Here is a 27,834-nt window from a genome sequence, read left to right on the forward strand (position 1 = left end):
ATAATTATGAGATAATGTTTATGAAATAATAAAATATTTATGAAATAATAAGATAACACTACAAGCGAGACAAAAAAATAAAAAGTTCACAGAAGTATATTGGTTATAAACCGGACTGGCAAAATTTGTATTACATTTATTTAACAAATACACATGAAAAAACAACACGTGAGAATTAAAATATTTTAAAACCATATGCAGGCTAGAAAAATAACATCCACTAAAACCAAACTAAAGACACCTCGACACTGGTCACTCAATCCGATCAGTTATATTATGAAACATTGATAAATAAAAAATGAACATTGCGCAACATGCACATGGCGCCTTGATATCAGTCCAACTCGATTGAAGTCGACCTATTTTTACAAGACCGCTAGCTCTTTCTTAGTTCGGTCTTTCGTAAAACTTTATACGAACATGCATGAAATTTGAGAGTCCAACACACCAGGCATCGCAAAGTTAAAAGAAACTACTAACTTTACTTAAGCAACACACCAGGCATCGCAAAGTTAAAAGAAACTACTAACTTTACTTAAGCAAGTTGGACTTATGAATGATGATGATGATGATGTTTGAGATCTTTATAACGTCGAACAGAAAAAGATTTTTTAAGCAACCAAGCTAACTAGCTAGGTCTAACTGAACCGGGTCCAGTTGGGTTAGGTGAAGCGTGTGCGTGTGTAGACGAGAGAGAGTTCAAACTAACTTTTCGAGTTACCACCCCTTCTACTCATATCGATGAAATCGAATTGCCCGCAACAAATATACATTCTTTAAAAAAAACCAGTAATCTCAAGACGAAGTGTCCACTTGTGGCCAGGACTGATATGGCAGCATATCCTCTTATTCAATATAACTTTGAGTGTTTTCAACGTAGAATATAATAAGGACAGATAGGGAACACCTTCATGTTGTCCTTATCAGCCTATGTGTGGCTGCTGTGGATATGCAGCAGTTGCCTGTCTAAAAAAATTGGCCGCCTTTGTCTAACGGGGACCTCCATGACGTCTGCAGTTAAGGTGACACATCCATCCAGGACAGCCAATTAGAGAGAGAAGCCCAAGGAAAATTGAATGGTTGCTTCATTTTTTTTAAAGTCGCCCAGCCATCAATCTATCATTGACAATTAATAGAAAAAAAAAATGTGATGGGTATTTGCATCATTTAGTATTATTTCATATTTTTTTTTTCCTTATGTTTCTATTAACCATTCAACTATTTCAGGTGGATAGTCTTGATTAGTTAAGCTGAGTGACTTTGAAAAGTTCAATTAACTCACTTATATATATATATATATTGCACTATGTGCTTCTGACGACCAAGTATTGGAGGAAAATAGAATCAGAACATGCCTCAGAATCATAATTTAGGATACACGAAGCGTTTTCTTGTTCATCTCATCAATTAATATATATAGGAAAGTCTCCACCTCTGGCGAACAATGATATGGCAGCATTTCCTCTTAGTCAAGATAACTCAGAGTGCTTTCAACATAGAATATGACAAGGAGAGGTAGGGAACACCTCCATGTTCATCTTATCTATCGACGTATGACTTCTGTGGCTATGGAGCAGTTGCATGTCAAGGAAAAGTGGCCGTCTTTGTCTAATTACAGGGACATTCATGATGGATGTCTGCAGTAAACCGTGGCACCACCGATACAATCCATCCAGGAGCAGCAAAATGCATTAGAACTCGCATATTCGATCGACGCGTTCTGCAACCTTACAATTACAGACCGTGGCTTAGTGCAAATACAGTTAACTTTTAAGGTATAATGTACTCAAATTACCTAGGCTTTAAGTCATGCATTCAACAATTAAATTTGAAGACAAGCTCACTGGTCACACTTGCGCGGCGTGCACACGGGTTGGAGGTATAAATTTTAATATTGATATAAATTATCATTATATAAATTTACAGTGGGGAACTGGACAGGGGTTAGACCAGTTGGCATCGGATTAAGCTACATTAGTTCATGAAGGTACATCCTCGAACATGCATTGAGATTGCAAAGGGATCAGACCGGAACCATTTAACTAGGACCAAAGTCAATTCCCAGTGCACTAAAAAATTGACAAAAACATTCAAACCAGAACTGGACCACCTGCATCAGTACCACCTTAGTACCACCTTAGTGGAGATCTTTATGGATCATTCAATAATGTGCCTTTGTGAATCCATGACCATTTCATCACTGTCAATCTCTTTACTAAATGGTAGCTAGTAAAGGAAAAAGAAAAAACCCGGACGGCCAATGGTAGCTTTTAAATCATCTCCTTTCTATCGATCAAATTAGGGTTGTTCTTTGAGACGAGTTGAGCCAGCTCGAACTCTCCTCGAACTCTCCTCATGTGCCATTTCAGCAATATATTTTTTTTGATAATTTTATGGGACGTATTTTGTATATTTCCTTTCTCGAATTTAACCGAGTTTAACTGAGCCGAGCTTCTTACTTAACTCAAGCTCGACTCGTTTAAGTTGTTGACTTCATTTCTTAACTTGAACTCGACTGGTTTAATAAACTAGTCAAGTTTGAGTCAACTTTATCAAGTGAGTTCAAGTCGAGCCTCAGTCTGCTGTACTCACTCACTCTAATCCAAATATAACCTAAAAGCCCGATCCCTTATTCAGTCTCTATATATACGTGCACGTTCCTGGGGAAGTGCCGTGGGTTTGTGAAGGAGGAAGAGTTGTGAGGGGAGAGGAGAGGCACCCATGGCGGCGACCAAAACCCATGGCGTCCTGCTGCTGAGTGCCCTTCTCTTACTCTTATTTGCATGGCCGGGCAAGGGAGGAGAGGGTGGAGGAAATGTAACTCTCACCCACCAGTACAGGGCGGGGGAGATGGGTTCCACTGAACGGGGGAGGGGGGCATTTGGCTGTGATGGACTGACGAGCGAGTGCTTAGAGGCGGATGGATTCAGAGATCAACCGTCGGTTGCTCGCTGCTATGCCTATTTACAAACAATACATCTCTTATAAAGGTCTTGGACGAGACGCCATCCAGGGCGCCAACCAGAGATTGGTTTCACGGAATTGCCCAAAAACCAATCCCTATCCATGCTTCCACTGCTCTTTCAAGGCTGGATGCGATCGGGGACCCGGTAGTGGTTGATGGTGCTATCTTGATGGTATGGTATTGAAGAACAGTATTAAGGATTCTTGTAACCACCCTATTCTCCTCTCTCTCTCTCTCTTTTCATTTCTTTTTTGCTCTGGCTTTGTTATCTACTGTAATGGTTTGAAAGGATAGGGCCTTGATTATTGTACGCCCTCGGCGAGCGACCATATCTCTCAGGCCACCACGGATTCAAAATTCTCTCCCGAGGAGACCTTTCTAATGCATCTCAGATCCACACTCCCACACGGTTTGTCGATTCTGCCAAATCAAACGTGCGATTCACTTTCCCACAAGTAATCCAATTTTCGCTGTCCGCAAACTTTTAGCCGGTAAATAAATGGATTGTTTGACACCCTCTCTCTTATTAAATACGGCGGATTTAAGATCTTCGACAGGTTACAGAAAGGAAAGCATTTCTTATCGCGATGGTTCGTATAAATATGGCCGATCATGTTTTTTAGCTTTCTTGATACATGTCATGCCGACAACTTTCAAATAAGGACACACTTTTAACTTTATATTTTAGTTTAAATATTATATGCCTTTGCTTAGAACATAAAAGTGACGATTTTTTTTTTTTTTTTTTGAAATTTAAACGATATCGATGGATGGTATTATTTTGACTGCTTGGCGTGAAAAGTTAATTTACATGAAAGGAACGACTACGATAAAATTGGAACAATTCTCAAAACCGGATCCCATTAATATTTATATTTTTTAATAAAAGTAAAAGAGGAAAAAGGTAGAAATCAATCGATCAATGAGAAAGGTATCCGACGCTTGTTCGAGTATTGAGTGACATATATATACGACGCTTGTTCGTGTGTTGAGTGGCACATATGAGACCAATCGGCGCTCCTTACGATTTGAAAATGTCCAACATAGGCCCGTGCATGCAAAACTGTGTTATTCCAACATAAAATATAAATGGGATGATTTCTACCAGCACCACTTGAACCACTCCTACAGAATAGCGATAGCTATTCAATTGTCTGGTTTTCTGTTAACATATGAATAAATATGACTTAATCATTACTTATTTGATATTAAGTTAATTTATTTCTGAATTATACATGCATTTAAGATATTTTACAATCTTCTTTACGTTCAAATGACAAATTATTGTTTTTTTTTCATTCAAAAACAATAGTTAACAAAAACCAGCTCCAAGTCACGAGTTAAGGACGGAGGAGCCCAGTCTTGAGGTTTTAAAACATTGATGTTAACCGCAAACAATGCTGTTCACAAGTCATTAGGTTTTTTTTTTTTTTTTTTTTTTTTTGTGAGCTTCCTCTTTCTTTTTTCTCTTCTTTACTTTTTTCATTTGGCTTTTTGTGCCATCCATTACATCTCATATTTTTTCTTTTCGTAGTTAATTATCATCCAAAACATCAACAAGCCTTTTGGATGGAAAATGTTGATATGTCTAAACAACTAATTTGTCTTAAACAAAAAGGCAATTTTTTAAAACAAATAGATTTTAGCTCAAATTTTCTAAGTTGGTTCTTCATCAATTTCAAGTATTCACACTTTAGTTATGTCTTCTATCGACATAGTCAAACTTAAAACAATGACAAACTCGTGAACAAACGGACAATTAGGACGGGTTGAACCAAGTTATTGTTTGCCTAGGACGCTCACTCCCCACCTACGCTCGACTCTTTTTCAACGAGGAACCACCACAGAGAAAAGAAGAAATCTCCATTTAAAGGTACTTTTCGGATATATTTTAATGTTTTTCATTTATAAAAGATGTGTTTGTAAATTATTTCATAAAATGCAATGATCATTTGGAATGTTCAAATGTTAAGCAGCTCTTAGTAAATACATCGAATGTTTCACATGTTTATATAAATTTATCTTAATGGGGAGAAGAGGAGAGCGCATGCTGGTTTTTCATCATGAAAGCAAAACCGGACTCAAGAAAATATCAGATGGTAACCAAACAGTATAAGGAGTATCACAATCGCCAACCCCGACTAATTTTTCATCAAATTATTTGGCTCCGAAGAGGGTGGTGCACTTGGGTGAGCAAACCGCTTATAATCCATGGATTTGAGATCACTGCAGATCTCATGATGAAACAAACGCAGCCTTGAAATTTGCACGAGCCTCTGAGCATTTATAAGCGAAATCTCTTTCTTTTAAAAAATTGTCTTTTTTATTGAAGAAAAATTAGTTGTTTTGATATATCAACATTTTCCATCCATGAGGGTTGCGCTTGTAAACACCTTTTCATCAACACCCAAGCTATCATCAATTATAAGTTGTTCAAACATTTAAGCTGTTACCTATGAATTCATCTCTAATTAAACAATAAAGCAAGAGGAGAAGGGTCCATATCCAATACGGCCTCCATGCTCATCAAGAATACAATGTAAACAAAAGGACAAAAAGGCCATGAAAAGCGACTGGTTGAAAGAGAGCTTCCTTCTTTTTATTGGATCCTCCAATCACAGGATTGTTGATGTTTGGGATCATAAAATAACTATGAATAAGAAAAATGCGAGACGTAATGGATGGAACAAAAAGTCGAGTGAGAAAAGTAAAGGAAAGATAAAAGAAAAAAGGAGATAAGGAAAGGATGCACCATTCTTTGAAAAATTGGACTAGATTTTAGCGACCTATCTTGTTCAAATTATGCTATAAACCAAAAGTGCGCCTAGATGAATCAAGAGAGAGAGAGAGAGAGAGAAAGACTATTGTTAACCAAGGCCATGTTTGGGACCGGAATTTATCTCCCCAACCATGATCACAGTTTCTTTTTTTGTCCTTGCGAGATTAATTGGAGCGATGGACCAGTGGCGGTCGGTTGCTCGCTTCAGGAACATCAGATGTGAACCATCTTAGTGTAACATCAGCTACGATGCTCTCAAAATGGGAGTTCCGGAGGCTGTTATTAGCCATTTAGATCAATTCTTGTGCTCGTTAGTTATTCTTTTAGAGTCACCAACTAGAAAGTGCATTGTCTTTCGGCCGTGAAGAGAACGATTTTCTAATTCCAATTTGGCATCAAGCAGGGCACAATGATTTCACACAGCCGACAATTCCTCAAATCAGTTTCTACAATTAGTCCGCGTGAATCCAAGTCTGAACACAATATTTGTTTGTTTCCCTTCTACACTAAGTGCTCCCAATTCATGTGAAAAAAACTAACTTTCTCAACTCTGTCGGCACACGTTCATCGATTTGATATCTCAAGCTTTTAAGGCCCTGATCTAATTTGGTTTTTGTTTGTTTGGTGGGAACCAAAGTAGTGCGTGTCACGTCTTGGGAAAATTTAGGCCTGGGAAAGTTGGTCACTCTACCAATCCTGCGACCAACTCTAGTGATAAACTTTTAATTGGACGAATATTTCTAAGTACGATTTGGTAACTCCACCTTACCTCTTATTAAACTTTAGTCCAACAACTCTGAGAAGGTAGGTGGCTGAGATCAGCTTCTCAAGTAGGCCAGCCCCAATATTCTCTCCCTCTAAGCATTTCTTTGAACAAAATTCTTGAAGAAATGAACCTTTTTCTGTTTTGTGAACGTCACAAACTTAAAATGACAAGTTCAAAACACAAGAAGAAGTTAAGCCCGACTCGGTCAAGCCAAGGAACTTTTCATTCAAGTTTTCACCTACCCTGGACGAAAAATTCCACTTGAAAGAATGTTTTCTCGATGACATACCAACCTCGAGGACCCAAACGGGTTTTACTGTGCACCAAAATTCCATGCACTAAAATGCTCATAATAAAAAAAATTATAAAGACAAAAAAAAAACGAAAATGCTAAAAACATATTCCTTTTTAAATAAGTTTTAAAATATCTCAAACTCCCTACCGTATATGCGTTGTGCGTACCGAAAGACGCACACAACTCACTCGTCCTAGCCGAAGTCATAGCCTGTGCAGGTCTTAAACCTAACTATCCACCCTTCTTTGAAACTCGACCGCCTGCCCTTATTCACCTCTCCGTCCATAAGTTGACAAGCAAATGTCTGTTAGTAATTTCACCGTCCATGAAAGCAGAGTGTTTTGGTAATCCTTTTCTATCAAACATCCGTAATCCTTTTCTATTAAACATCTACCAAGTAAAAAATAAACAAATCAAAACAACTAATTATGATTAATTTGCTGATAGTTGGCTCTGGTTGGTAAAATTCACGAAGGTGTTCATTAATTTTATAAGTGGTCACAATCAAACCTGCTGAGCACTTGTCGGCAATCACATTAGGAAAAAAAACAAGATAGAATCGTATAATTTAGGCTGGCATATTTGGTTTTGAAGGTTTCAAAGGACTATCGTCACCATTTAGGTGATACCTTTCTGAAATAAAAAAAAAAAAAAAAAAAAAATTCGAAGGTGTTTTTGTGTTTGATAAGCCAGTACACGGCCGGTGCTTGCACCAAGTTTTCACCGTTTTCGTCACCACCATCCTCCCTGCTGTGACTGAACCAGCTGCCATCGACAGTCAGTCTTACGAGTAGGGCTGTTCATGAGCGAATCCGAGCTGAGTTGAGCCAGCTCGAACTCTGAGCGACTCCGAGCTGAGTTGAGCCAGCTCTAACTCGGCTTGAGTGTTTTGAAAGAAACTTGAACTCAGCTAGAGATAACAATACTTAATAAAAAAATATACCTGACTTCTTTTTGTCCAATTTTCTTATTTACCTTATCCCAACTACCATGATTTGATCGTAGCTAAAATCATTAAACAAAATGAATCGGAAAAGATGGGGACAGGGAAGCAGGTGTTACCGAATTATCTCCCTTTATAAACCCCACAAGTACGAACTTCTCTAATCATCTTCTTCTTACCTCCTCCACTTCACCGACAGAGAGAAAGAAGTCGAGACATCGGCAAGCGATGGCTAAGCTCGGCGTTCAGTTGTTTACGGCAATGGCAGCGGCGCTGCTGGTTGCGGCGTCGTTGACGGGGGAAGCAGAGGCGGGGCTGCTGAGCGGGGAGAGTGGGGTCGGGTGGCTGCCTGGAAGGCCGGCGTGCGATGGGACGATCGGTGAGTGCTTTGGCTGGGAGGCCGAGGAGATGGGGATGGACTCGGAGAGCAACCGGCGGATCCTGCAGACAAACCAGTACATCAGCTACGAGGCGCTGAAGAGGAACAGCATCCCCTGCTCCACCGGCGGCGCCTCTTACTACAACTGCCGCCCCGGCGCAGAGGCCAACCCCTACACCCGCAGCTGCAACGACATCACCCGCTGTGCCCGCTCTTAATTCACCTCCCGCCTCCTCCTCTTGATTGCCTTCTCATCATTGCAACCCAATTAAACCTCTTCTTCCTACTTCTCCTCGTTATTCACTAGTATCCCGTGTCAGCTCCTACTGATCTCTACAACGGTGTCTTGTGTAGATTCATACAGCCCTGTGTTACGACGGTCCTCTTCGTTTTCTTCTGTTTTTCCTTCCTTCTGTCGCTCGTTTATTGACTCTCTGTTGTTTGCAATAATAAATTATGAAGAGAAATAAATAAACTTTAACGCTTGGTTTTTTCATTGAAAGAAATATATATATTTGCTACTTTGAAGCTCACGATTTCGCGATCAATGTTGTGTTATAGTAAACGAGCCATAAATTTTAAGACAACAAAAATGGTAGGATTGGAATTTGATTCACAATCTTCAATTTGACACCTTCGACATTCGCTCATGCCAACTTGTATATATGTCATTACAATGGCCATTATACACTTTTTTTTTTTTAATCAAGTTGACTACGTGGGCATGTGTCTGCTGAGGACAATTGACACCCCTCATTTACAACCGGGTGTCTCTAGTGTCACTTAAATGGTGAGATTCAAAACCGTGTTCCATTCAGCATCTGGTGAGAACTGAACGCCGCCGTTCTCAGAACACAGCATTTCTCGTATGCTATCAAGCATGCTGTTGCGATCTTGCAATATATAACATGTAGAGTATGATTGGGATCAAGTATTAGACGGAAATGTGAAGTATGTGTATGCTCACTTGGTTCACTAATGAGTAAAGAATGAACCGCCAGCTCGCCAATTATCTAACTTTCAAAGAAGGATTCGCTGAGCTGCTCACTAATTACCTAGCCCGAGCATGGTGGACGGATCTGGTGACGTCTCAGCTGCTCATGAAATGATCGCTGTCAAACAGATGTAGCGAAGAGCCAGAGACGAACTGGTCCAACTTCAGCCTTGACGACATAATTTGACCTAATCAGATGACATAAGAAGACAGAACTAAGTTCATAGTCGTCATTAAAGTCCCCGTCTGTTTGACACGTTACTTAACTTCCTGATCTCCAAACACTGCATTCTGCTTGGAAAATGGTTGATTTTCAGGCTTGAGCGTGACAAACAACCAAAAGTAAGACAAACAGGCGAGGTCCAGCGTTAATCAATGGCAATTTTACTGGGACATGCCATTTTGGTAAGAGATATTTCCAGTCTCAGCCTCCCCCCATATGATTCCTATTCTCTCTACCAAGTTTCAATCCCATGAAATATTGTTCCTCATGATCTTCCATGAAAACAACCAGATTACATCTGGTGGTTTGGCAATCAGAACAGTTTGTAACTGTTTTATGAATAATTCATGAAACAATTATTGAAGTGTTCCAATAATCTGCCCCACAATTTTCATAGTATATTCATAAAAGAATTGCAAACGCCAGAGCCCACAAAAGTCCAACTACATTTCCGTATTGAAAAATTAGAGTAAGAAGAGAAAGAAGGTTGAAGTGGTTCTCGACCTTCAATGATAGAGTGGCCGTGTTGAGATTCATTATATGACATCTTTAATCACAAAAGGTATTGATGTTGTGTTAAGAAAGTTGTTACAAAGATTTTTCCATCATTAAAAGCCAGATATTTCATAAGTTCACAACACGGCGATCCATCTCCTGATGATTGTTTTCTTTTGGAATATTTTCTTCGGCTTCGGGCCCGACCCCGCCACTCTATCCAGTCACATTTTCGCACACGCCTCTCATGTCGCTTGAACTCCCATCATAAAGTGTTTTCCTAATCAACTCTACTTATATGTCGTAGCCTTGTGGGCAACCCGGTCGGCAAATGCGCCTTCTTTTCCACAAAAATTATTAAGAACCCTCGGGTGCACAAATATGTAGGAAACATACATAAGTTAAACCAGTGAAAAGAATAAAATTTAGATGGGGATGCGACGAGCGAATGCTCTCAGAATTTATGTTCCATAAATTAGATAAGTTTCAAATCTTTCCCAAATGTAGAAACTTCGGGAAAAAAGCTGGATATTTCCCAATAAAAAAAAAGCATGCCAGTTTCTTTTTCTGAGTATCTAGAAAGCAAATCACTTTGGAGAAGCTAATTAAACAAGTTGCTTAACATTTGAACATATGATGCAGTTATCTGCTTCTTCTTCTTTTCTTTTTTTTTTGTATTTTATGCTTCAGCGGGGCTACTACACGCATGCTTCTAAGATAATCCAGTTGACTTTTTTTGGCCAATTAAGAATTGTGAAAAATAAAGCTGCCTTCAGATAAGGGGACATTGCTTGAATATCAATTAGACTCTTTTGTTTCTAGGTTGACAATACTATATGTTAGAGAAGATGCAATAGGTAGGTATTAGACTATTACCTATTTATCGCATCTTCCCCAGCATAGACTAGCGTCCTAAAAACAAAAGGACTTAATGTTCGAGCTACATATATGACGTGAATTTCTTCGGCCATCCGGATGCTTCGAAGACTCACTCTTGGGCTGTGTGTGTGACAGGCAGGAAGATTGGGACGGGCTAGCTTTATCAGTACTTTTGAGAAGAAGCAAGATTTGATTTCTAATGAAGAGGAACGCTTTCATACCAATCCATAAGCCATAGTGTCAGGCCGACGCTTAATATTCCACAACTTGTTTTGTGTTTTGGTTGGACTAAATTAAATAGGTTCCTCGAGATTTTTTTTTTTTTTGTTTTTACCCATTTGATACTTTCTAACGTGTGTTCCACGGTATATGCGCAGCTTTATTACACAAGATTACCCGTCCTAAGTCTGAATCGTTTCTTACTACTAATAATTGCGAGAATAAATCGATTATAGGCCAATGACATTAAAATAATTGATTTGAAAAGCACGTCGGTGGGTGGTCAACATGCATCCCTCCCTATAAAACCCAGCACGAACCGATCTTCTCCCACAACCAGAGAAATTCCAGAGATAACCGAAGAGAGGGAGAGAACCATGGCGACTCTTTGCTCCCGTTTCATCCTGATGGTGGTGGTGGCATTGGTTGTCTCATCGGACGCAGGCTTGCTTAGTGGGGAGGGAGGCGACCAGCTGGGGTGGCTGCATGGGCGGCGGGCATGCGAGAGCTCCATCGAGGAGTGCATGGGAGGGGAGCAGATAGGGATGGAGTCGGAGATCAACCGGCGGATCCTGCAGGCGGCGTCGCAGTACATCGGCTACGGAGCTCTGATCAAGGGGAGCACGCCCTGCTCCGTCAGCGGCGCTTCCTACTACAACTGCCGCCCCGGCGCAGAGGCCAACCCTTACACCCGCTCCTGTTCCGTCATCACCCGCTGCGCCCGCTCTTAGAGTCAACTTCTTCCGTTCCGTCTCCTGTTTTGTTTTCCTGATCTTTTTTCGTTAACGTGTAAGAGAGTGCGTACGCATTTATGGTTTGCTTGTTCTAGTTGGCGGGGAACGTTCAAGGCGTATGTAATATAAGATAAATCAGGAAGATACTTGATAAAACAGTCAACGGGCTCTCCCCTTAATGATCCGTCTCCGGTATCTCTTGTTGAAGATTAACAGATCCTCTGCAAAGCGATTGTACAATACGATAGCAATTACACCGACAAAATCAAGTTTGATTTAAGGGGCGTCTGACTAGTCCAATATATTCAAAATCTGCTTAGACGATCACCATTTTGCATTGAAAAAATGTCGGATTTAAAGCTGGAGAAAGAAGGTGTGATCTTAATTCTACTGTTCTTAAATCCTCAGGATTTTATAGTAGGGATAATAAGAGTTTTTTCCAAACTTAATTATAGCCGTGAAACGTCCTCCCTTTATGATTTGAACTCTCCAGATTTGCCCTCGGATGGCTTCATTTGATGCATAAACTAATGAGATTCTAAAAGGATCTCGGACAGTACAAATATCCGAATGTTTTTTGAATTTCTTGAGTACACTGAATTCTGCATAACAGAACGAAAAGACGAATTTTGATTTTACCACAAAGAACAAATCTGTACTGTTGGGATGTGGTTAAATAAGAAGTTAATTTTCTTTGTTCAATTTTTTTTATTTGATTGCATCGTCTGTAGATACTTAACTTATAAGCTCGTAGATTTTCAAAATCTGTTGGTACGATCACGAAAGTATCATAATTTGTTTAGTAAAAACGATGCTCATGAATTTACATATGCCGCTTCTCCAAAACATGATACCCAATTTTAAAGGGAAAACTGTTTATGTAAAAATAAATATGATTCGTAGAATGATCCTTATGAAATTCGACCGAGATGATTTTTTCCATATGTATGCAATTACTTCAAAACATTCCCATGTCGGGCCTCGTAAAAGCTTTAATTAAACCTGCATGCGTCCGAAAGTTTACTTGATTTCCTTTTAGGATAAAAAATTTTGAACAAGCTAGGGCGATTTAGTATATAATTTTTCCATCTACCGACGACCAAGAACAAGGGCGAACTGGGGGCCGTCATGCGGGCTACTCATTTATTAGCTAGTGTAATATTATTATTCTGTAAATTAAAAATATGAGCCCAACTATATATCGACCTGGTAATAACTTTTGAATCTTTCTGAAGATAAAAAAAAAAATCTGAAAATACAAGGAAAGAATAAAAAACAAATTGTTTACTAACCAAAGGATTAACAACGTTGTATCATGCTATCAACTTAACAATGTCTCCAGAAATTAAAATTTCATGCACCGTAAATACGCTGTGCATCTTTTTCCCGCATTCAACAATAAAACCGTCAACGTGTTGCTGAATGTCAATATTCAATAGAAACAATATCTATTAAGGAGCCATCGGTTTCCAAAATAATCAAATAACTGAACAATGAATTTATGTGCCTTTGTTCGCTTATTCAATTGGGTATTCGCCTAAAGAAGAGGAGTTAGAAGCACCCAAGTGGCGCACATTTAGCCTTGATCTCTTATTGATGAGGGACCGCGCGCTCAAGATGCGGAAGCCTGCACATGGATAACGAACGCATCTGTTATTCAAAAAGAATGGAGCTAGCCATAAGAAGAAAAGAAAATAAACTGGGACTTAAAGTTCCCAATGCATGCTTTTAAAAATACATAAACTTGTTGCTTTTAATGGAGTTGCGTCACAAGAGATTTGGGATGGAGTAAGAAGAATGAATGAAGCGCCTAAAAGGCATCATATCACATAAAGAAACCCCCACTTTAGTTTGCGTTGAACTAGGGAACTTCCAAGCTAAGTAGGCAGATTTTTAAACGAAAACCAATTTCTGTACCTGGTTGCCTGACTGTTCCAGTGGGCTCTTAGGGCCACTTGCCATCTCTTTCTTTCCCTGTCTTGTTGAACTGTAAAAGTGTACATGATGGAGCCGATGAGCAACCGGCCGACATTTTCGTGGAGCGTCGTGTCGCTTTCCCATTGTACGCCTCGATGAGGGGAGGGCAGATCAGGAGAAATGGATGGGTTTGGCTTACTGCTAGGAATTACTGCGTGAAAGATGAACGATGCTCCTTTGGAGATGTCGCAGTTCTCCCCAGTGCCGCCTACCCCGTTAGACGCCATTGTCCATCAATTCTTTCCTAGTGCGACGGTCGGGTCCATCCCGGATTTTCAATTTGTTAATTCGCTTGTTCTGAAGCATAATTTTTCTGGCTCTTGCAACTCCGGCGAAGAAGATATAGCGCTATTCCGGAGACACACACACACACACACCGAGGGACAGAGAGAGAATGGAGATAAAAGCATTTGATTGATTTACTATGGTTCGAACATGAGGGGTGTCAGGCGATTTCTTAAAAGTCAACAATACTAATTGTCGTTGTCTTCCTGAAAAAAAAAAGGTTAATTTTCTACTTATTTTTTACATTATTAGTCAAGTTGATCGTCAAAGCAAATTACAATCAGTCCATGAAACTTTATATTTATCCAGTTCCAACATATATGCATGAGAAATGAGTAAAATAGTCTCAAAATACCGCTGGTTTTTCAAGTAATTTCTTTGTTTCCAGTCCTAAAATTTCAATTTTGTAGTCGAAAAGGTTCACCATGAAAAGAAAATTAAAAGAAAACCAAAAAAGACAAGTCAAAGTGCAAGAGCTGATGTCAATATATTTGATTGGCGTTAGATATTCGATCGAACCATTCTCAAAAACCAGATAAGGAAAACAAAATTTAAATAAATACTTATATCGAATGCTCTTGCATGGTTGAAAATCAATCAAATTTGGTGTAAAATTTAGATTCGGATAAAAAACAGATTCAGATTGCATTTGGATTATAAAATCGGATTTCGGGGTTGAATGTAACTTTTCTTTGTTCGTATTTCAACCTAAATTTGGATCTAAATATTTGAATATCCAAAAAAAATGTTATTAAGAGTATATTTCATTTGAATCCAATTAGGTTGACATCCTTATTAGCAAAAGAACTGGATAACGCTCTCTTTTTTTATATATGTTATTTTGTAATCAATTTAAAGTATTTAATTTTCTTTTTAATTTAAAAAACCGAAAGAAAGAAAGTTACGGGCACATGTGTAATGTAGTGGTAATATCGTTATGTCAACGGTGTTTGTAAAAAAGGACTAAAACTCTTACTAAACACGTAAATATGTTCAAAAAGTTGGCGGTAATAAAAAAACTCTTATATATCTATGCTGTTTGAAAAAAAGACTAAAATATCTTGCTAAACACATAAATATGTTCAAAAAGATGGCCGTAAAAAAAAAAGAAAAAAAAAACTCTTTTATCAAACAACAAAAGCAATTACTTTTGGCATAGGCTCTAGAGACTTGCAACGGCTTTAATTTTTTGAGTGATTTCTTTTAGAATATTTATAGTATGACGAACCACAACTTACTCAAAATATTAAATATCATCGCAGATTTTACTCGAAACGAAGTATTGCCTATTATGAACAAGCACCAAAAGAATTTTACGGTTTCAATATGCGGATTCGTATGTGACTAAAGAAAGAGAGATCGGGGGAGGGAGAGAACCATAGCGATTCTTAGCTCTCGCTTCACCTATTGATGTATGGAACTTGATTCATACTAAATATTCATATGCAATACCGGTATGGTTGGGGTTCGAGGGCGTTCGCTCCCGAAGGATTTTTTTTTCTTATGTAAGGCCATTTATGTCATTTTGTACAAATGCGGGTTTCGCCCTAATCCTTATGTTGTGAGAATGGCCGCAGTTTTCAATGTAGTCTTCTCTGATAATGTTTGTGTTCATCTGTGAGTGAATAGTAAAGATCTGTGCGACCGTGGACGTATAAGATTATTGCTTTGAATCACGTAAATATTTATCTTCTTTCTTGTTGCTTTTAACCCCTCTTGAGAGTGCGTGAGAAGAGTTGTTGTTTGTTCCTAACATCACCTTGATGATGGTGGTGGCTGTAGTGGCGTTGATGGTCTCGTCGGACTTTGCCATGGCAGAGGAGAGGAGCATTAGTGGAATCAGAAATTTCCAATTTTGATACAAAGGGGCACTAATTCAATAAATACAATCCTTTTTGAGCATTTATATATAGAAACATTCATATATTCCAAACAACAATATGAAAATATGAAAACTAATACACTTTTGTGAGGCTGGTGTCAAACTGCGGACACCAGCTCCCATGTGGCTTCCACACTGGGGAGGAGAGGAGATTTGGAGGCCGTCAAGGCGGCTTTCCAGTACATCAGCTACTAAGTGCTGATCAAGGGGAGCATGCCGTTTTCTATGGCCGGCACTCCCTACTGCAACTGCTATCCCAGAGCTGCTCATGCCAGAAGCCTTGTTATATACAAGGCTTTTGCTCTTTTGCATTGAGCTAAGAATTTTTTTGTCGTAGGGGTTAAACTATAATTTCAAAATTTTAACAAGAAGTAAAATAAATAAAAAATTATATATATTAAACTAAAAAATTTTATAATTTTTTTTGCATATAAATTTTTAAAGTTTTTAAAATCTGATGAGGGGCCAAAAACCCTAACGATCCTCTTCCCTCCACCCCCTTACAAAAAAAAACTTTGGCTACATGACAGAAAGAAAACTGGGCCTAGAAGCTCCTAATTTATGCTTTTAAGAAGATACTACTCCTTGCTTTTAATGGAGTCGAGCAAGAAGAGATTTGGCTGGAGGCATAAGCGTGATCAGAACCTAAAAAGCATCACATTAAAAGCAAATTAATAAAACACGCCATATTAGAATTTGTGTTGAACCGAGCAACTTCTAATCTAGGAAGGCAGATTTTCAAACGAAAACTAACACATTATTGTGCACATCCAGATCTCGTGGATATTTAGAAGTTGGCCTTCAAAGAGGGAGTATATATTTCAACGCTAAGGAAAGGCCGAGAAGAACTAAGTTGGCACCGCACCGATACAAGCCAGTATAGCACCAACTTTTTTCGCTTGAGATGTGGCAGTCCCTCCAAAGCCGGGGCGGGGCCTAGGCACGTCAGTATAATTCTTTCCTAAGGTCGGGTCCATCCCAGATTTTTAATTTATTTGGCTTCTTCTCAAAACATATAATTGTAATTGTTTCGTTGAGGGCGAGCGATAAGGTGGTCCATTCGATAGACTCTGTGGGTGGTTCAAATGTCAGTGTGCTTATTTTTTATATAGTAATAGGTCCTATAACACAAGTTGGATAAACCATGAAAACAAACCACTCGCTCTGAAATAAAGAAAAATATAATTGTTTCGCTTGCCTTTAAATATATTTCTTTTGTAGCTCTTGTAATTTCTTTCTCGCCAGCATTATTAGGACCTAAAAATCGTTTTAAGCAAAAAATTTAAACAAAAAAATCTCACAAAAGTATCTAATAGACTAAATTTCTTCAGTAACAACTCTGGGCAGCAGTCTGTCGTGAAAATGCAATTAGTCATTTGCTTTCACATCGTAGGACCCAGTGAAACGCCTCCTAAAAAATAGGAAATGGCGAACAAGAATTAATGGTGATGTTGAAAGGGTTCTATTAACCGAACAAAAAAAAAAAAATCCATCAATTTTCAAGATAAGAATTGTCGCGGCCTAATTTTTTAATTGAAAAAATTTCAAATCCGCTCTTATGGTTTTGAGCCACAGTTTGTTGAGTTGACTAGGGCACGAGTTTGGATTGCTAAAAAAAACTTGGTCACCAGTCAAGGTTGGTTTGACTTAACTATGATTCGTCTCAAATTGGCCTGACTCCGCCCTGTTTCATTATTTTGGTTCAAGTTATTTTAAAACTCGACGAGTCAACCCGACAACCCAGTCATCTATCGATCTGAATCTGAATCACAGGTTAGCCAACTGTGGTTGGTTTGAGCATATAATAAATCCATCATTAGTTTTAAAGCCAAACAAAGTGGCCCTTTCACATTAAAAGTTTTGCTCGTTAGCCACAGATCACCACCTTTGTGTGACGGTAGTTGCATAAAACACAATTACAAAAAATACCAAAGAGCCATATTTTGTTGCCTAAAAACACTAAAAGACCCTTAAACTAAGCATAACTGAAAAGAAAGTCGGTTTTCCTCATTTTCCTGTTCACCAGCTCTCAATCGTCTGATTTTTCAGGAGCAGTTTAAAGCCCTTTTCAAGTAACCACATCTCTCTCTTTCTCCTGCCGTCCTTCCCTTTGCTTTCTTTTCATCCATACTGTTGTTACGAATACAGGTCTTCGTAATTTCTAAACTGTGTATTGGTTTTTTTGCCGAGAAATTTTAGTAACCCATTATATCATCCAAGAATGTATGGTCTCTTCTAACAATCATATGTTGAGTGTCCATATATATGAATTACATGTAAAAGGTGATGATGCTCAGGATAATTAAATAATGCTGATATAAAGCAACAATTAAAGGCTAGCTAGCTATGGCCCAAGATCATTAGATTCTTTTCTACATGCAATTCCAGGCATTTTTTTTTAATCGTATTTGTTGTTTATGCACACAATGGCAGCAAATGAACATCAACTATGAATTTATTAGTAAATCCTTTTTGCAAATGAACACCAACTCTGAATTTATTAGTAAATTATTCTTTCATCCTTTAATAACTTCTGATTTAACGTTGTTAAGAGTAGGGAGCTCGACTCTTTTATTAAGGTAGCATGTTTAATGTCTAGTGAAGAAATGCCAACCTACAACCTACAATATTGCAGCATAACCAACTGCTATGACTATCATAAAATTATTACTTCTTTCTTGTTGATCTGCACACTCAATATATATTTATTATTTATCATGGTTTTCAACAGTTGATATACTTGCACACATTCGCAATTAAATTTCCCTCAATTACCACTTGACGAAATGGTCGATATGCTCGGTTTCTATGCGCTCTCACTCTGCGGCGCCACAAGTGTTGAAGGGCGTTCGATAGGAACTCTCTGTTCCCAAAAAATATGGTGTGTTCCTGTTAGCAACTGCCCTCCTGAGAGTCTAACATCCCCCTTGGTTTATTAATAGCGTGTCTAAATGTATCACAAGTTTTTGATTGGTTTGAAGTTAATATTATTCTCTCAAGGAAACACGCGTTCTTGCATTCCACCGTGTGACCCTAGTGATTTGTAGACATGGTTTGAGGCTTTGAGTAGTGTTTGGGATGTGGACTTGCTAAAGGCCAATGCACAGCCAACCTTCGATCTGCAACAAGCTATGTCCAAATTTGAACATTTCACTACATAATTGTGCACATCCAAACTTCTTGGATCTTCAGAAAGCTAGCCCTGATCAAGCTGCCGACGGCTGTTTTACACAAACCGGAGAAAGTAACATGCATTTTCCTTGCGTGGTTTTTCCTTGGCCTTTCCATTTCAAGAAGGTCGCTTGCCGTCTCCTTCCTTGCCTGTCGTTGACGCGGCCGGCGCCAGAAAACGCTGAACTGTAAAAGAGTATGATGTGGCATCCGTGCCACCGCCACCGGCCGGCATCTTCGTCGGGGGCCTTGTCATTTTCCATTGTACGCCTAAATGAAAGGAGGGTGGAAGAGAAATCGATGGGGTTGGTTTATCACAACTTTCCCGATTGAGATGTCTTGGTCTCCCCAATGCCGCTGTTAGGACCCGAACCCTGGCCGAGCTAGAATCGTCGAACCTAGTCTCGAGTCCTAAATCCAAGATCTCCTGAGGTGAGCCTAAATCATAAACCTAAACAAATTATACAAATGAACTACCCGGCCGGACAGGACCCCGGCGCAAACCCAGTAGGAAGTGAATACACGAAAGGGTAATCCCAAAAAACCTAACTAAGCAAAACCTACTACAATAAACTACGACGGGTGTGAGGCTTTACAATCGTTCGCGATACAAGATTGCACTCACAACTCACTCAGACAAACCATGCAAACCATTCAAACCATCATCCTAGAGCGTACACACCACACCCAATTCCCTAGGAGGCTGGTCGACTCGTGGTCGTGTCTAGGCCAAGGGCCGTCGAGGTACCACTTAAGTCAACAATGGCCGTAGCCGGGCTGAAAAGCAAATACAATAATAAAGCGCCCTGCCCTCGTGTCTATAGGGGGATGGGGGTTATACCTTCCAAGCTGGGGCTTGGATATGATCAGCAAGGGCCACGAGGAGAATTCCAATCCTCGGGCAATACAGCAGCAAGGAGGGAAAGGAGCCGACTGAAGATGGCAGCGATGGACGTCCGCGCTAGGAAGTAGATTGGGCGCCGATGGTGTCCACGCTAATCAGGAAAGAATGCCGGACAGCTACTGGAAATGGCCCTCCTGGCCGTGCGCAAGGTGGTAGTAAGAGCTTACTACCGCTGGAAGGATCCTTTGAGTGTGGGGAGAGCCTTCAAGAACTGGCGGGTTCAAGGAAGAACCCGGACAAACCTAGACTTATCTAAGGCTCGGGTTGGGCTTGGTTGGACTGGACTCTATAGGAGGTTCGGTCTAGTCAAAGGGGGTTAAGGGTCGGGGTAGGCTTAGTCCGTGGAATTAGGTAAGGATTTGGGGTCGCCTAACTACAAGGGAGGCTAAGGGAGGAAACTTGGGACAAGCGAGCCTAAGCTCGTGTCAAGGTCAATGAAGACCGAGAGAGAGTTAGGGTCGACTAGAAGGTGGCTGCTACTGGACCAAGCTGATGGGTCCGGGCTAGAAGGTCAAGAGAGGCACTCGAGGTAGGCTCAAGTCGTCTAGGTTGGCTAGAGAGGAACAAGGATGGGTGGCGGTGTAAATTCCCTAAATCGTCTAAGACAAGAGGAAAAGTGACGGATTAGGACAAGGCCACACAAAGAGGTTTTCCTAAGGGAGGAGATGGCGCGAGAGGCAAGCTAGAAGATGGTTCGTGCTTGGCTGGTCTGGCCAAGGAGAAGCGCCGACTAAGCTAACCAAGGGGAAAGGTTCGGTCTAGAACCTTGGAGAACCTAGCTAAGGAGAAGAGTTCGGTCTAGAACTCAAGGAGACCTAACTACAAGTGGGTCCGTCTAAGGCTGGCTGGGCTGGGTCAAAGCTCGGGTTGACTAAGACCAGATTTGGGTTCGGATGTTGGAAGGGTTGACTTGGACTAGGCTTAGGTTCAATTGTAAACGGGTTGACTCGAATCAAGTCAAGACTCAAGAGAGAGAAAGTGGGTGCGGAAGAAAAGGGCGGCTTGGGTCTAGCCGTACAAAGTGGGTTTGGTCTTTGGCAAGTGTTGACTTGATTGCCTTTTGACCGTGGCTACTTTCCACAAATAAGGAAAGGAGGGCTCGTGGTTGAGGGGAGTCCAGAAGATGACACGATGGGGTTCTAGCTACGAGGAAGTAATTCAAAAATGGTAGTGGTTTCCTAATCTAGTTAAGGCAAGGGGCAACGGTCGGGTTAAGACAAGGACTCGATTGAGGGGGTTGCCTAATGAAGAGAGGTGAGGTGGCGCAAGCAGATTTCCTAACGGGCTGGGGATAGGGACATGTGGCAAGAATTGGAGGAGAAGATAGCTAAAGGAAATTCCTAAGGCTTTGCCATGTGGAACCGTGTGGGTCCCATGGGGAAGGAGGTGGCTCGCCAGATGGAAGGGAGGTGTTACACGGTTTAGGGAAGTGATAATGAGATAAGCACGAGGTGGCCAGGTGCTTAGGGAATTATGCATGAAAAAGGGGTGGGACGGTTTGGGCAAGGATGAGGTGGCAAGCTACTTGGCTAAAAACAAGGAAAGGTGGATATCTAGAAGATAAGGCAATTGACTAAGGTGGAAATGAAATGGAGAAGGTAAGTCGACACAAAAGGAGAAGGACCTTGGATGGGCGACACGTGGCACAACTAAGGGCTAGGATTAACACAACAAAAGAAAGAAGAAGACTTACCAAAATTGAAGCCGACGGTCAAGGAAAGTGCGATGAAGCACCGGCGGCTAGGGTTGAAGGCCCTAGTGCGCTCCTCCAAGAATGACCAAAATGCCCCCACGAGCTAGTTAGGAGTTCGAGTACACTGGAGGGTAATTCTGTCCTTGTCGTCGTTAAACTCAGGGTGACCGGAAAGAGTGCAGCGGTCACCGGAAATAGGACTATTACGGCCAAGGCTCAATCGTTGTTACGAAAACTCCGATTTTCACCAAATGTACCGAAATGACTCCTTTTCTTTTGGCGATCACCTTGACAATGTTTTTCTGCCGTGATCACTCTCTAAACCACCATATTTCACATATTTTTCTTGCTGTTTTTGCTGGTGGAGTTCTTTTGAAACCGATCAATATTTGTATACTCTTTTTCACCGTCGGTTCTTTGATTCTTCCAGATTTGCACCAAGAGATTATAGATCGGATCTAGGCCTCGTAAGAGAGATTCTAAGGGTGGCTTTCCCGCCGGAATTCCAGAACTAGCTCACGGGTTTGGCACCGTGAACCAGTCTTAGATCGAATGAGAAAATCACCTCTAGAATGCTCCCAACGAGCAACCTAATTCCAACAAGAAATCCCAAAGTACTAACCTCGCTTCTAGTCCTTTTTGAAGGTGAACGTTGTCTGTCCTTCTTCAATCATCCCGATGATGGATCAGCCTCTCAGGTTTTTTGGAAGGAAGGTACCGAATCCACTAACATGCCGTGGGGAGTATTCGTGGTCTAAGGAGCCGCGCCTTCGCCGGAGCTACTTCGTGGTTCTTAGCCTTAAGCCGTCGGTCGATAGGAAGGAGGAAGACAAGAAAACAAGGGTGGAAAGGAAGAGGGACCTTCGGTTGACCAGAGGGAGAAAGCAATGCCGAATCACCTAGGAAACGACAAGGAGAAGAAAAACGTCACAGAGAAAATGACAAAGGACCGAGATTTACCTTGAGGACCAGTAGGAAAACGCCATGGGCAAGGAGACGTCAAAAAGGAAGAAGAAAATCTAAGGCAACGAGAGAGACCACCGCGGGAGAGGGGTGAGCCAGCAAAGACGAGAGAGAGACAAGGGCCTTGCGCCCAACACCACCAATCAACACATTCTCTTCCTTCAATATTCAATAGCATAATCATTTACAAAGGAGCGAAAACTTATATACTACTCTAAGTGACTCGGTTCACAATCCGAACCGGTTCTTTACATGATTCAAATCTAATACTAAAGAAATCCAAATCTGAATTAAAGTGGACGCTACCCGTCCAAAGAATTGTAAACCCACGGATCTAGGATCCGTTTTCTCTTGGGCGCATGGATGAGCTTGGGTAGGCTCATCCCGATTTGCCTAGGTTCAGCCTAGGCTTACCCCGTTTGATCTAAGTTCTAGGACTCCGCGTAGGTTCAGACCACTCTAGTCGGGTGAGTCCCAAACTTGGATCATGACCGCTTCTAAGGTTCGACCTTGTATCTCTTGCACTTGGCCGTTGTTGCTCCGCCCGCTCCGCCCACTGCAATAACTCCAAGCTGCTCTTTAACCTCGCGAGACGATCTTTCTAGGCTGGTCAAGTCATTTCCAGCCTTTACGAGCCCTGCTGGACCTACCTTGGTCCTGGATTTGGTCCTAACGGACCTAGTATAAATTTGGCTCGTAACAGCCGCCCACTAAAATAGGCGTCATTGCCCGTCAAATTCTTTGTCAGGACCCACACGAACCGCACCGGGTCCATTCCAGATTTTTAAGTTGTTTCACTTGTTCTCAGATGTACTTTGTATTTCTTTTCACCTTTATTACAGTGACAATGGGGAAAACGAATCTGGCGAAGAAGATATACATAGAACTATTGCCAAGATAAACATACGAGAGAGAGAGAGAGAGCTGAAAACAACACCACCACAAATGTTTAACCTGTACTCTCAATGGGATGCTTTTTAGGCAGTTCATGCGTATAACTCCAGCCAAATCTCTTTTTGCCCAACTGATCCACTCAAAGCAAGAAGTTGGTCTTTTCTTCCCGTCCATTCTTCCTCCAAATGGTAAAAAAAAAAAATTCCACCTTTTGGCTAAAAAAATTTCCGTTTTCACCTCCAACGGTAAAAAAAAAATCTCCACATTTGATGAAATAAAAAAATTTCAAATATTTGAATTTTTTCTTTTTTTTCTACAAGATCTCCATGCCATCAAACGGCCCTAAAAGTGATGAGACTGACGTGCAAACGGCCAGCATTTTCGTTGAGGGTCTTGTGAATTTTCCATTGTACGCGTCGGCGTCAATGAACGGAGGGTAGATGGAAAATCGATGGGATTGGTTTGTATCACCTTTTCCGGTAGAGATGTCGCAGTCCTTTCGGTTGGAAGCGTCGTTGCCCGTCAATTTTTTTCTAGTACCAATGCCGGGTCCGTTCCAGACTTTTAATTTCTTTACACCTCTGTTAGTAAATCAAATTTGACAATGGGGAAATCAAATCTGGCGAAGAAGATATACACACAAAGCGCTATTGCGGAGACACACACCAAAAGAGAGAAAGAGAGAGACAGAGGATGGTGAACCCGAGAGACCCCTTCCTCCTGGCGACAGCAATAGCGTTCTTGGCATGCGCCTTGTTGAGCGGAGAGGTGGAAGTCGGCTCGCTGAGCGGGGAGAACGAGCTGGGGTGGGCAGCGTCCTGGTCGGCGTGCGACGGGACAACTGGGGAGTGCTTGGGGGGAGAGGAAGCCGAGGAGATGGCCATGGATTCCGAGAGCAACCGGCGGATCCTGCAGGGTACTGGCAATTACATTTCATACAGGGGACTGCATCGCGATCCCTCATGCCCAATTCACGGAGTTTCCTACTACCAGTGCAGTAGACCAGCGCCGTTGAACGACCCTTACAAGCGCCCCTGCACCTTCCGCAACGAATGTGCGCGTGGTAGCCCGCCATTCTAGGAACCTACCTACCAGACTGACATCTGAACTCTCCCCCCATATCCACGCGCCCACACCTTTGTGGTGTCTTACTCTTCACCTTGTTGGAGCCGTTTCGATTTTCCGGTCGTATTCATACGTTTCTTTTAGTTTTGTGGTATTCCTCCATCTTCGTTAATTTCTCTCTCCATCCTTTTTTGTCTATTTTAACTTCGTTTCTTGGGGTATCTTTCCGGTGATGCGTGAATGTGAAATAAGAAGTTCTGTGTAAATTTCTTGGGGTTTCCCAAAGTCCGCCATAGTAATTCTCATTTACTTTCTACAAAAGTAACTTGTATCAGAAATGAGCGAACTCAATCTCAAAATTAAAGTGGTTCCCTTGTACTTTTTTCCCTTTTTAGGATCCATATGTATATTTGTAAAAGGTAAAAAAAAAAAAAGGAAAATAATGAGAGAAAAAAAAAGAGAATAGGGTTTTGAAAAACCTGCTTCAAAATTTTGTGTTGATAGACATAAATATTAATATATTTATTCATTCATTCATTTATTTATTTATCCAGTAAGATGATTCAATTTTATGGTAGAAAAGGATGGGGACTTTGAAAAGAAAATCTAAAAGAAAGAGAAAAAAGAGTGAGAGAGCAAGAACCTAACAGGAGATGGAGAAACCGGTCTCAAATGGAACTGGATATAATTGATTTTTTATATTGTTATTTTCTAGAACAACGGGATGCTCCATTCATTAGATTAGATAAAGAAGATTGTCAAGGTTTCGTGATTTGCTGCTGAATGCAAAATAATTTAAAATTTTTAAGCTATTTTTCAATCTTAAAAAAAAGAAGCGGTACAAGGCTTATACGTAATAATATGTTGCGTTAATACCATTGCTTATAAAATTGCCTAATGCAGTTCATCAGCAGCTTTTAAAGCTGTTATTTCTGGCTTGAGGTGTGACGCCAACCCGGTCATAGGGTTCTGACGAAAAAATGTGTAAATATCTGGTGTTTGAGAAGACTAAAATGCCTCTTGCTATAAACACATAAAGATGTTCCGATAATGTTGAAAAGAACTCTTTCATCAAGGAACAAAAACCAAGTCCACTCAGAGGCTGGTGACGCCTTCAAGTTCTGAGAACTTCTTTTAACAATCATAATATGCTGATTACTCAAAATATTAACATCATCACAGATCGAACGCAAATCAAACTATCACTTATTATGATCAAATATCAAAATAGCTTTAAGAGTTCAATATGATTTGTTTGAAACCTTCTTTACAGCAGACAAGAATTGCTTATCATTTGTGAGCGACAACTTCCAAGTTATTGCAGAGTAAAGAACGGGCATTGCTTAGGGCCTCAAACTCGCAACTTTAAAAAAACAAATTAAGAATTTTATGTCAAAAAATGTCGCTTCATTTTTTGGTACAACAACGATGGCCCCTTTCATGAGAGCTTCGACGGATTCCTTCTCGGGCCCCCAAAGCCCCACACGAGCAGGTCGGGAGAGATCCAAAAATGACCTGTGAAAATTTTCTACCCTCCTGGAGATGGATGAGAATGATTAACTGTTTTACTCGCTAAAAGTTGAACAACTGCCGTTTAAGCTCCAAAGCCGCCTGCTACGCTAGACAACATTGCCTGTCAGTCTTTCAATAGTGCAAAGCTGCTAACGGCGGGTCCAGTCCATCTCACGCTTTTGATTTTTTTCGCTTGTTCTCAAATGTAATGGGGAGAAAGGGTCTGACAAAAGTAGAAAGAGTCATCGCAGAGGAGGAAAGAGGAGAGAGTGGTGATGGCGAACCAGAGAGGCCCCTGTTTCCTGGCCATGGAGGTAGCGTTCTTGGGTGCCGCCTTGATGACTTTGGAGGTGGGCGCCTCCTCGCTGAGCGGGGAGGGCGGGCTGGGTTGGGCAGCGGCCTGGCCGGCGTGCGGTGGGGCCACCGGGGGGTGCTTAGAATCAGGGGAGGAAGCGGAGGAGATGGCCATGGACTCGGAGAGCAACCGGCGGATCCTGCAGGACACGACGCACTTGAGTTATGCGGCGCTGCTCAGGGACTCGACCCCCTGCAAACACCCCGGATCTCCCTACTCCAACTGCCGACCAAATGCTGTCAACCCTTACACCCGCCCTTGCGCCGACATCACCGGCTGTGGCCGCCATCAAGTTCCGGCAACCCGCCTTCGAGACTGACTTCGTCTCTGCGGTCATATTCATATCTTGTAGTTTCGTGGTGGTTCCTCCATCTCGCTTAATTTCTCTCTATGTTGTCTTCTCTTAGTGGGCATCATCCGGAGATCGGTGAATGTGAAATAAGCGATTATGTAGATTTGAACACGAAACAATGGTTTACCATTTGCTTCTGTTGGTAAATGTGATCACTTCCTGCTGGGGACGATAGATCCTGTTGAACCTTACAATGTAATTTCAGAAAAAACTGTCCAACTACAACTTGGATCAAAATTTTCAATTTAATGGTGATTAAGAGTTCTCTTTCAGCTTGAAACTTAGAAGGCCATTCTTGGATAAGTTACATTTGCACAAGCAACTAAGATTATGCAATGGTTACAAAGTCACAATCTAAAAGTCTTCAAATTTTATACATCGGCTGGGTTTGAAAGTAATGAACGTCGGGGATTGCATCCCTAGTGTATAGAGCAGAGCCAATTTAGATTGATTTGTATGTATAAGCAAATCCCATTTCATTTATATGTCTTTTGAGGAGTTCTATGTAGTCCTTAGTATATGATATGGTCAAGACGCAGTTCACCAGTGTCCTTAAAAGGTTGACATTGGAAGCCATGAGGTGTGATGGAAGGCCTAGGCCGCCGGTTATATTTTTCCAGCCCAGTTTCACATGATTGTACGGTGCTTGTGGAGACTGAGACGGCTCCTAGCAAACTGCAAACACCAAAAAGGTGTTGAAGAAGTTATGGAAATGTTGAAGAAACACTCTTATCAAAAAACATCGTAGTAGGGACAGGGACAGTCGGCTGATAAGAGCTGCTATGAAGGGTAGAACCAGTATAGTGAAATCAGTTAACAAATTTGACTTGTCATCCAATAAAAAGCTATCACGTGCCATATACCGTTGATTTTTAACATTTTTAATCCTCTGTTCGGCTATGGCCCATGTCATCCATTCCTCGGCTAGATAGTTTTTGAGATCAACCTATGGAAGACTGAACCGTTCACATGCTCGAACGGTATACCCGTACCTTCACGTATAATGTAAAACTCAACCATTCAGGATCCTCAGGGACCTGAGCACCAACAAGATGGCAATGGCCTAACACCGACGGCATCTGGTCGATTGAGCGCACCCATACAAGTTCA

At 41.1% G+C, this 27,834-nt stretch overlaps 5 protein-coding genes across 5 annotated transcripts; 4 read left to right on the top strand and 1 right to left on the bottom strand.

The window, feature by feature from the left end:
* Positions 1 to 7,923: 7,923 nt before the first annotated feature.
* Positions 7,924 to 8,623, top strand: LOC116262983 (rapid alkalinization factor-like). The gene has a single exon (XM_031642538.2). It carries the CDS (start codon positions 7,977 to 7,979, stop codon positions 8,343 to 8,345), a length of 369 nt encoding a protein of 122 aa, XP_031498398.1. The 5' UTR covers positions 7,924 to 7,976; the 3' UTR covers positions 8,346 to 8,623.
* Positions 8,624 to 11,292: 2,669 nt separating this feature from the next.
* On the top strand, positions 11,293 to 11,833 carry LOC116263126 (protein RALF-like 1). The gene has a single exon (XM_031642731.2). The coding sequence runs from the start codon at positions 11,315 to 11,317 to the stop codon at positions 11,666 to 11,668; it is 354 nt and encodes a 117-aa protein (XP_031498591.1). The 5' UTR covers positions 11,293 to 11,314; the 3' UTR covers positions 11,669 to 11,833.
* A 1,306-nt stretch (positions 11,834 to 13,139) lies between these two features.
* Positions 13,140 to 14,697, bottom strand: LOC116263256 (uncharacterized). The gene is made up of 2 exons (XM_031642919.2): positions 13,589 to 14,697; positions 13,140 to 13,298 (listed from the first exon to the last, which is right to left on the bottom strand). Exons 1-2 carry the CDS (start codon positions 13,873 to 13,875, stop codon positions 13,262 to 13,264), a joined length of 324 nt encoding a protein of 107 aa, XP_031498779.1. The 5' UTR covers positions 13,876 to 14,697; the 3' UTR covers positions 13,140 to 13,261.
* Positions 14,698 to 24,133: 9,436 nt separating this feature from the next.
* Positions 24,134 to 24,520, top strand: LOC116263133 (protein RALF-like 33). Its single transcript, XM_031642737.2, has one exon. The coding sequence runs from the start codon at positions 24,134 to 24,136 to the stop codon at positions 24,518 to 24,520; it is 387 nt and encodes a 128-aa protein (XP_031498597.1).
* Positions 24,521 to 26,152: 1,632 nt separating this feature from the next.
* Positions 26,153 to 26,853, top strand: LOC116263046 (rapid alkalinization factor-like). Its single transcript, XM_031642625.2, has one exon. The coding sequence runs from the start codon at positions 26,293 to 26,295 to the stop codon at positions 26,689 to 26,691; it is 399 nt and encodes a 132-aa protein (XP_031498485.1). The 5' UTR covers positions 26,153 to 26,292; the 3' UTR covers positions 26,692 to 26,853.
* The last annotated feature ends 981 nt before the right edge of the window (positions 26,854 to 27,834 follow it).

The sequence above is a fragment of the Nymphaea colorata genome, chromosome 10 (assembly GCF_008831285.2).
Source record: "Nymphaea colorata isolate Beijing-Zhang1983 chromosome 10, ASM883128v2, whole genome shotgun sequence".
Taxonomy (NCBI): domain Eukaryota; kingdom Viridiplantae; phylum Streptophyta; class Magnoliopsida; order Nymphaeales; family Nymphaeaceae; genus Nymphaea; species Nymphaea colorata.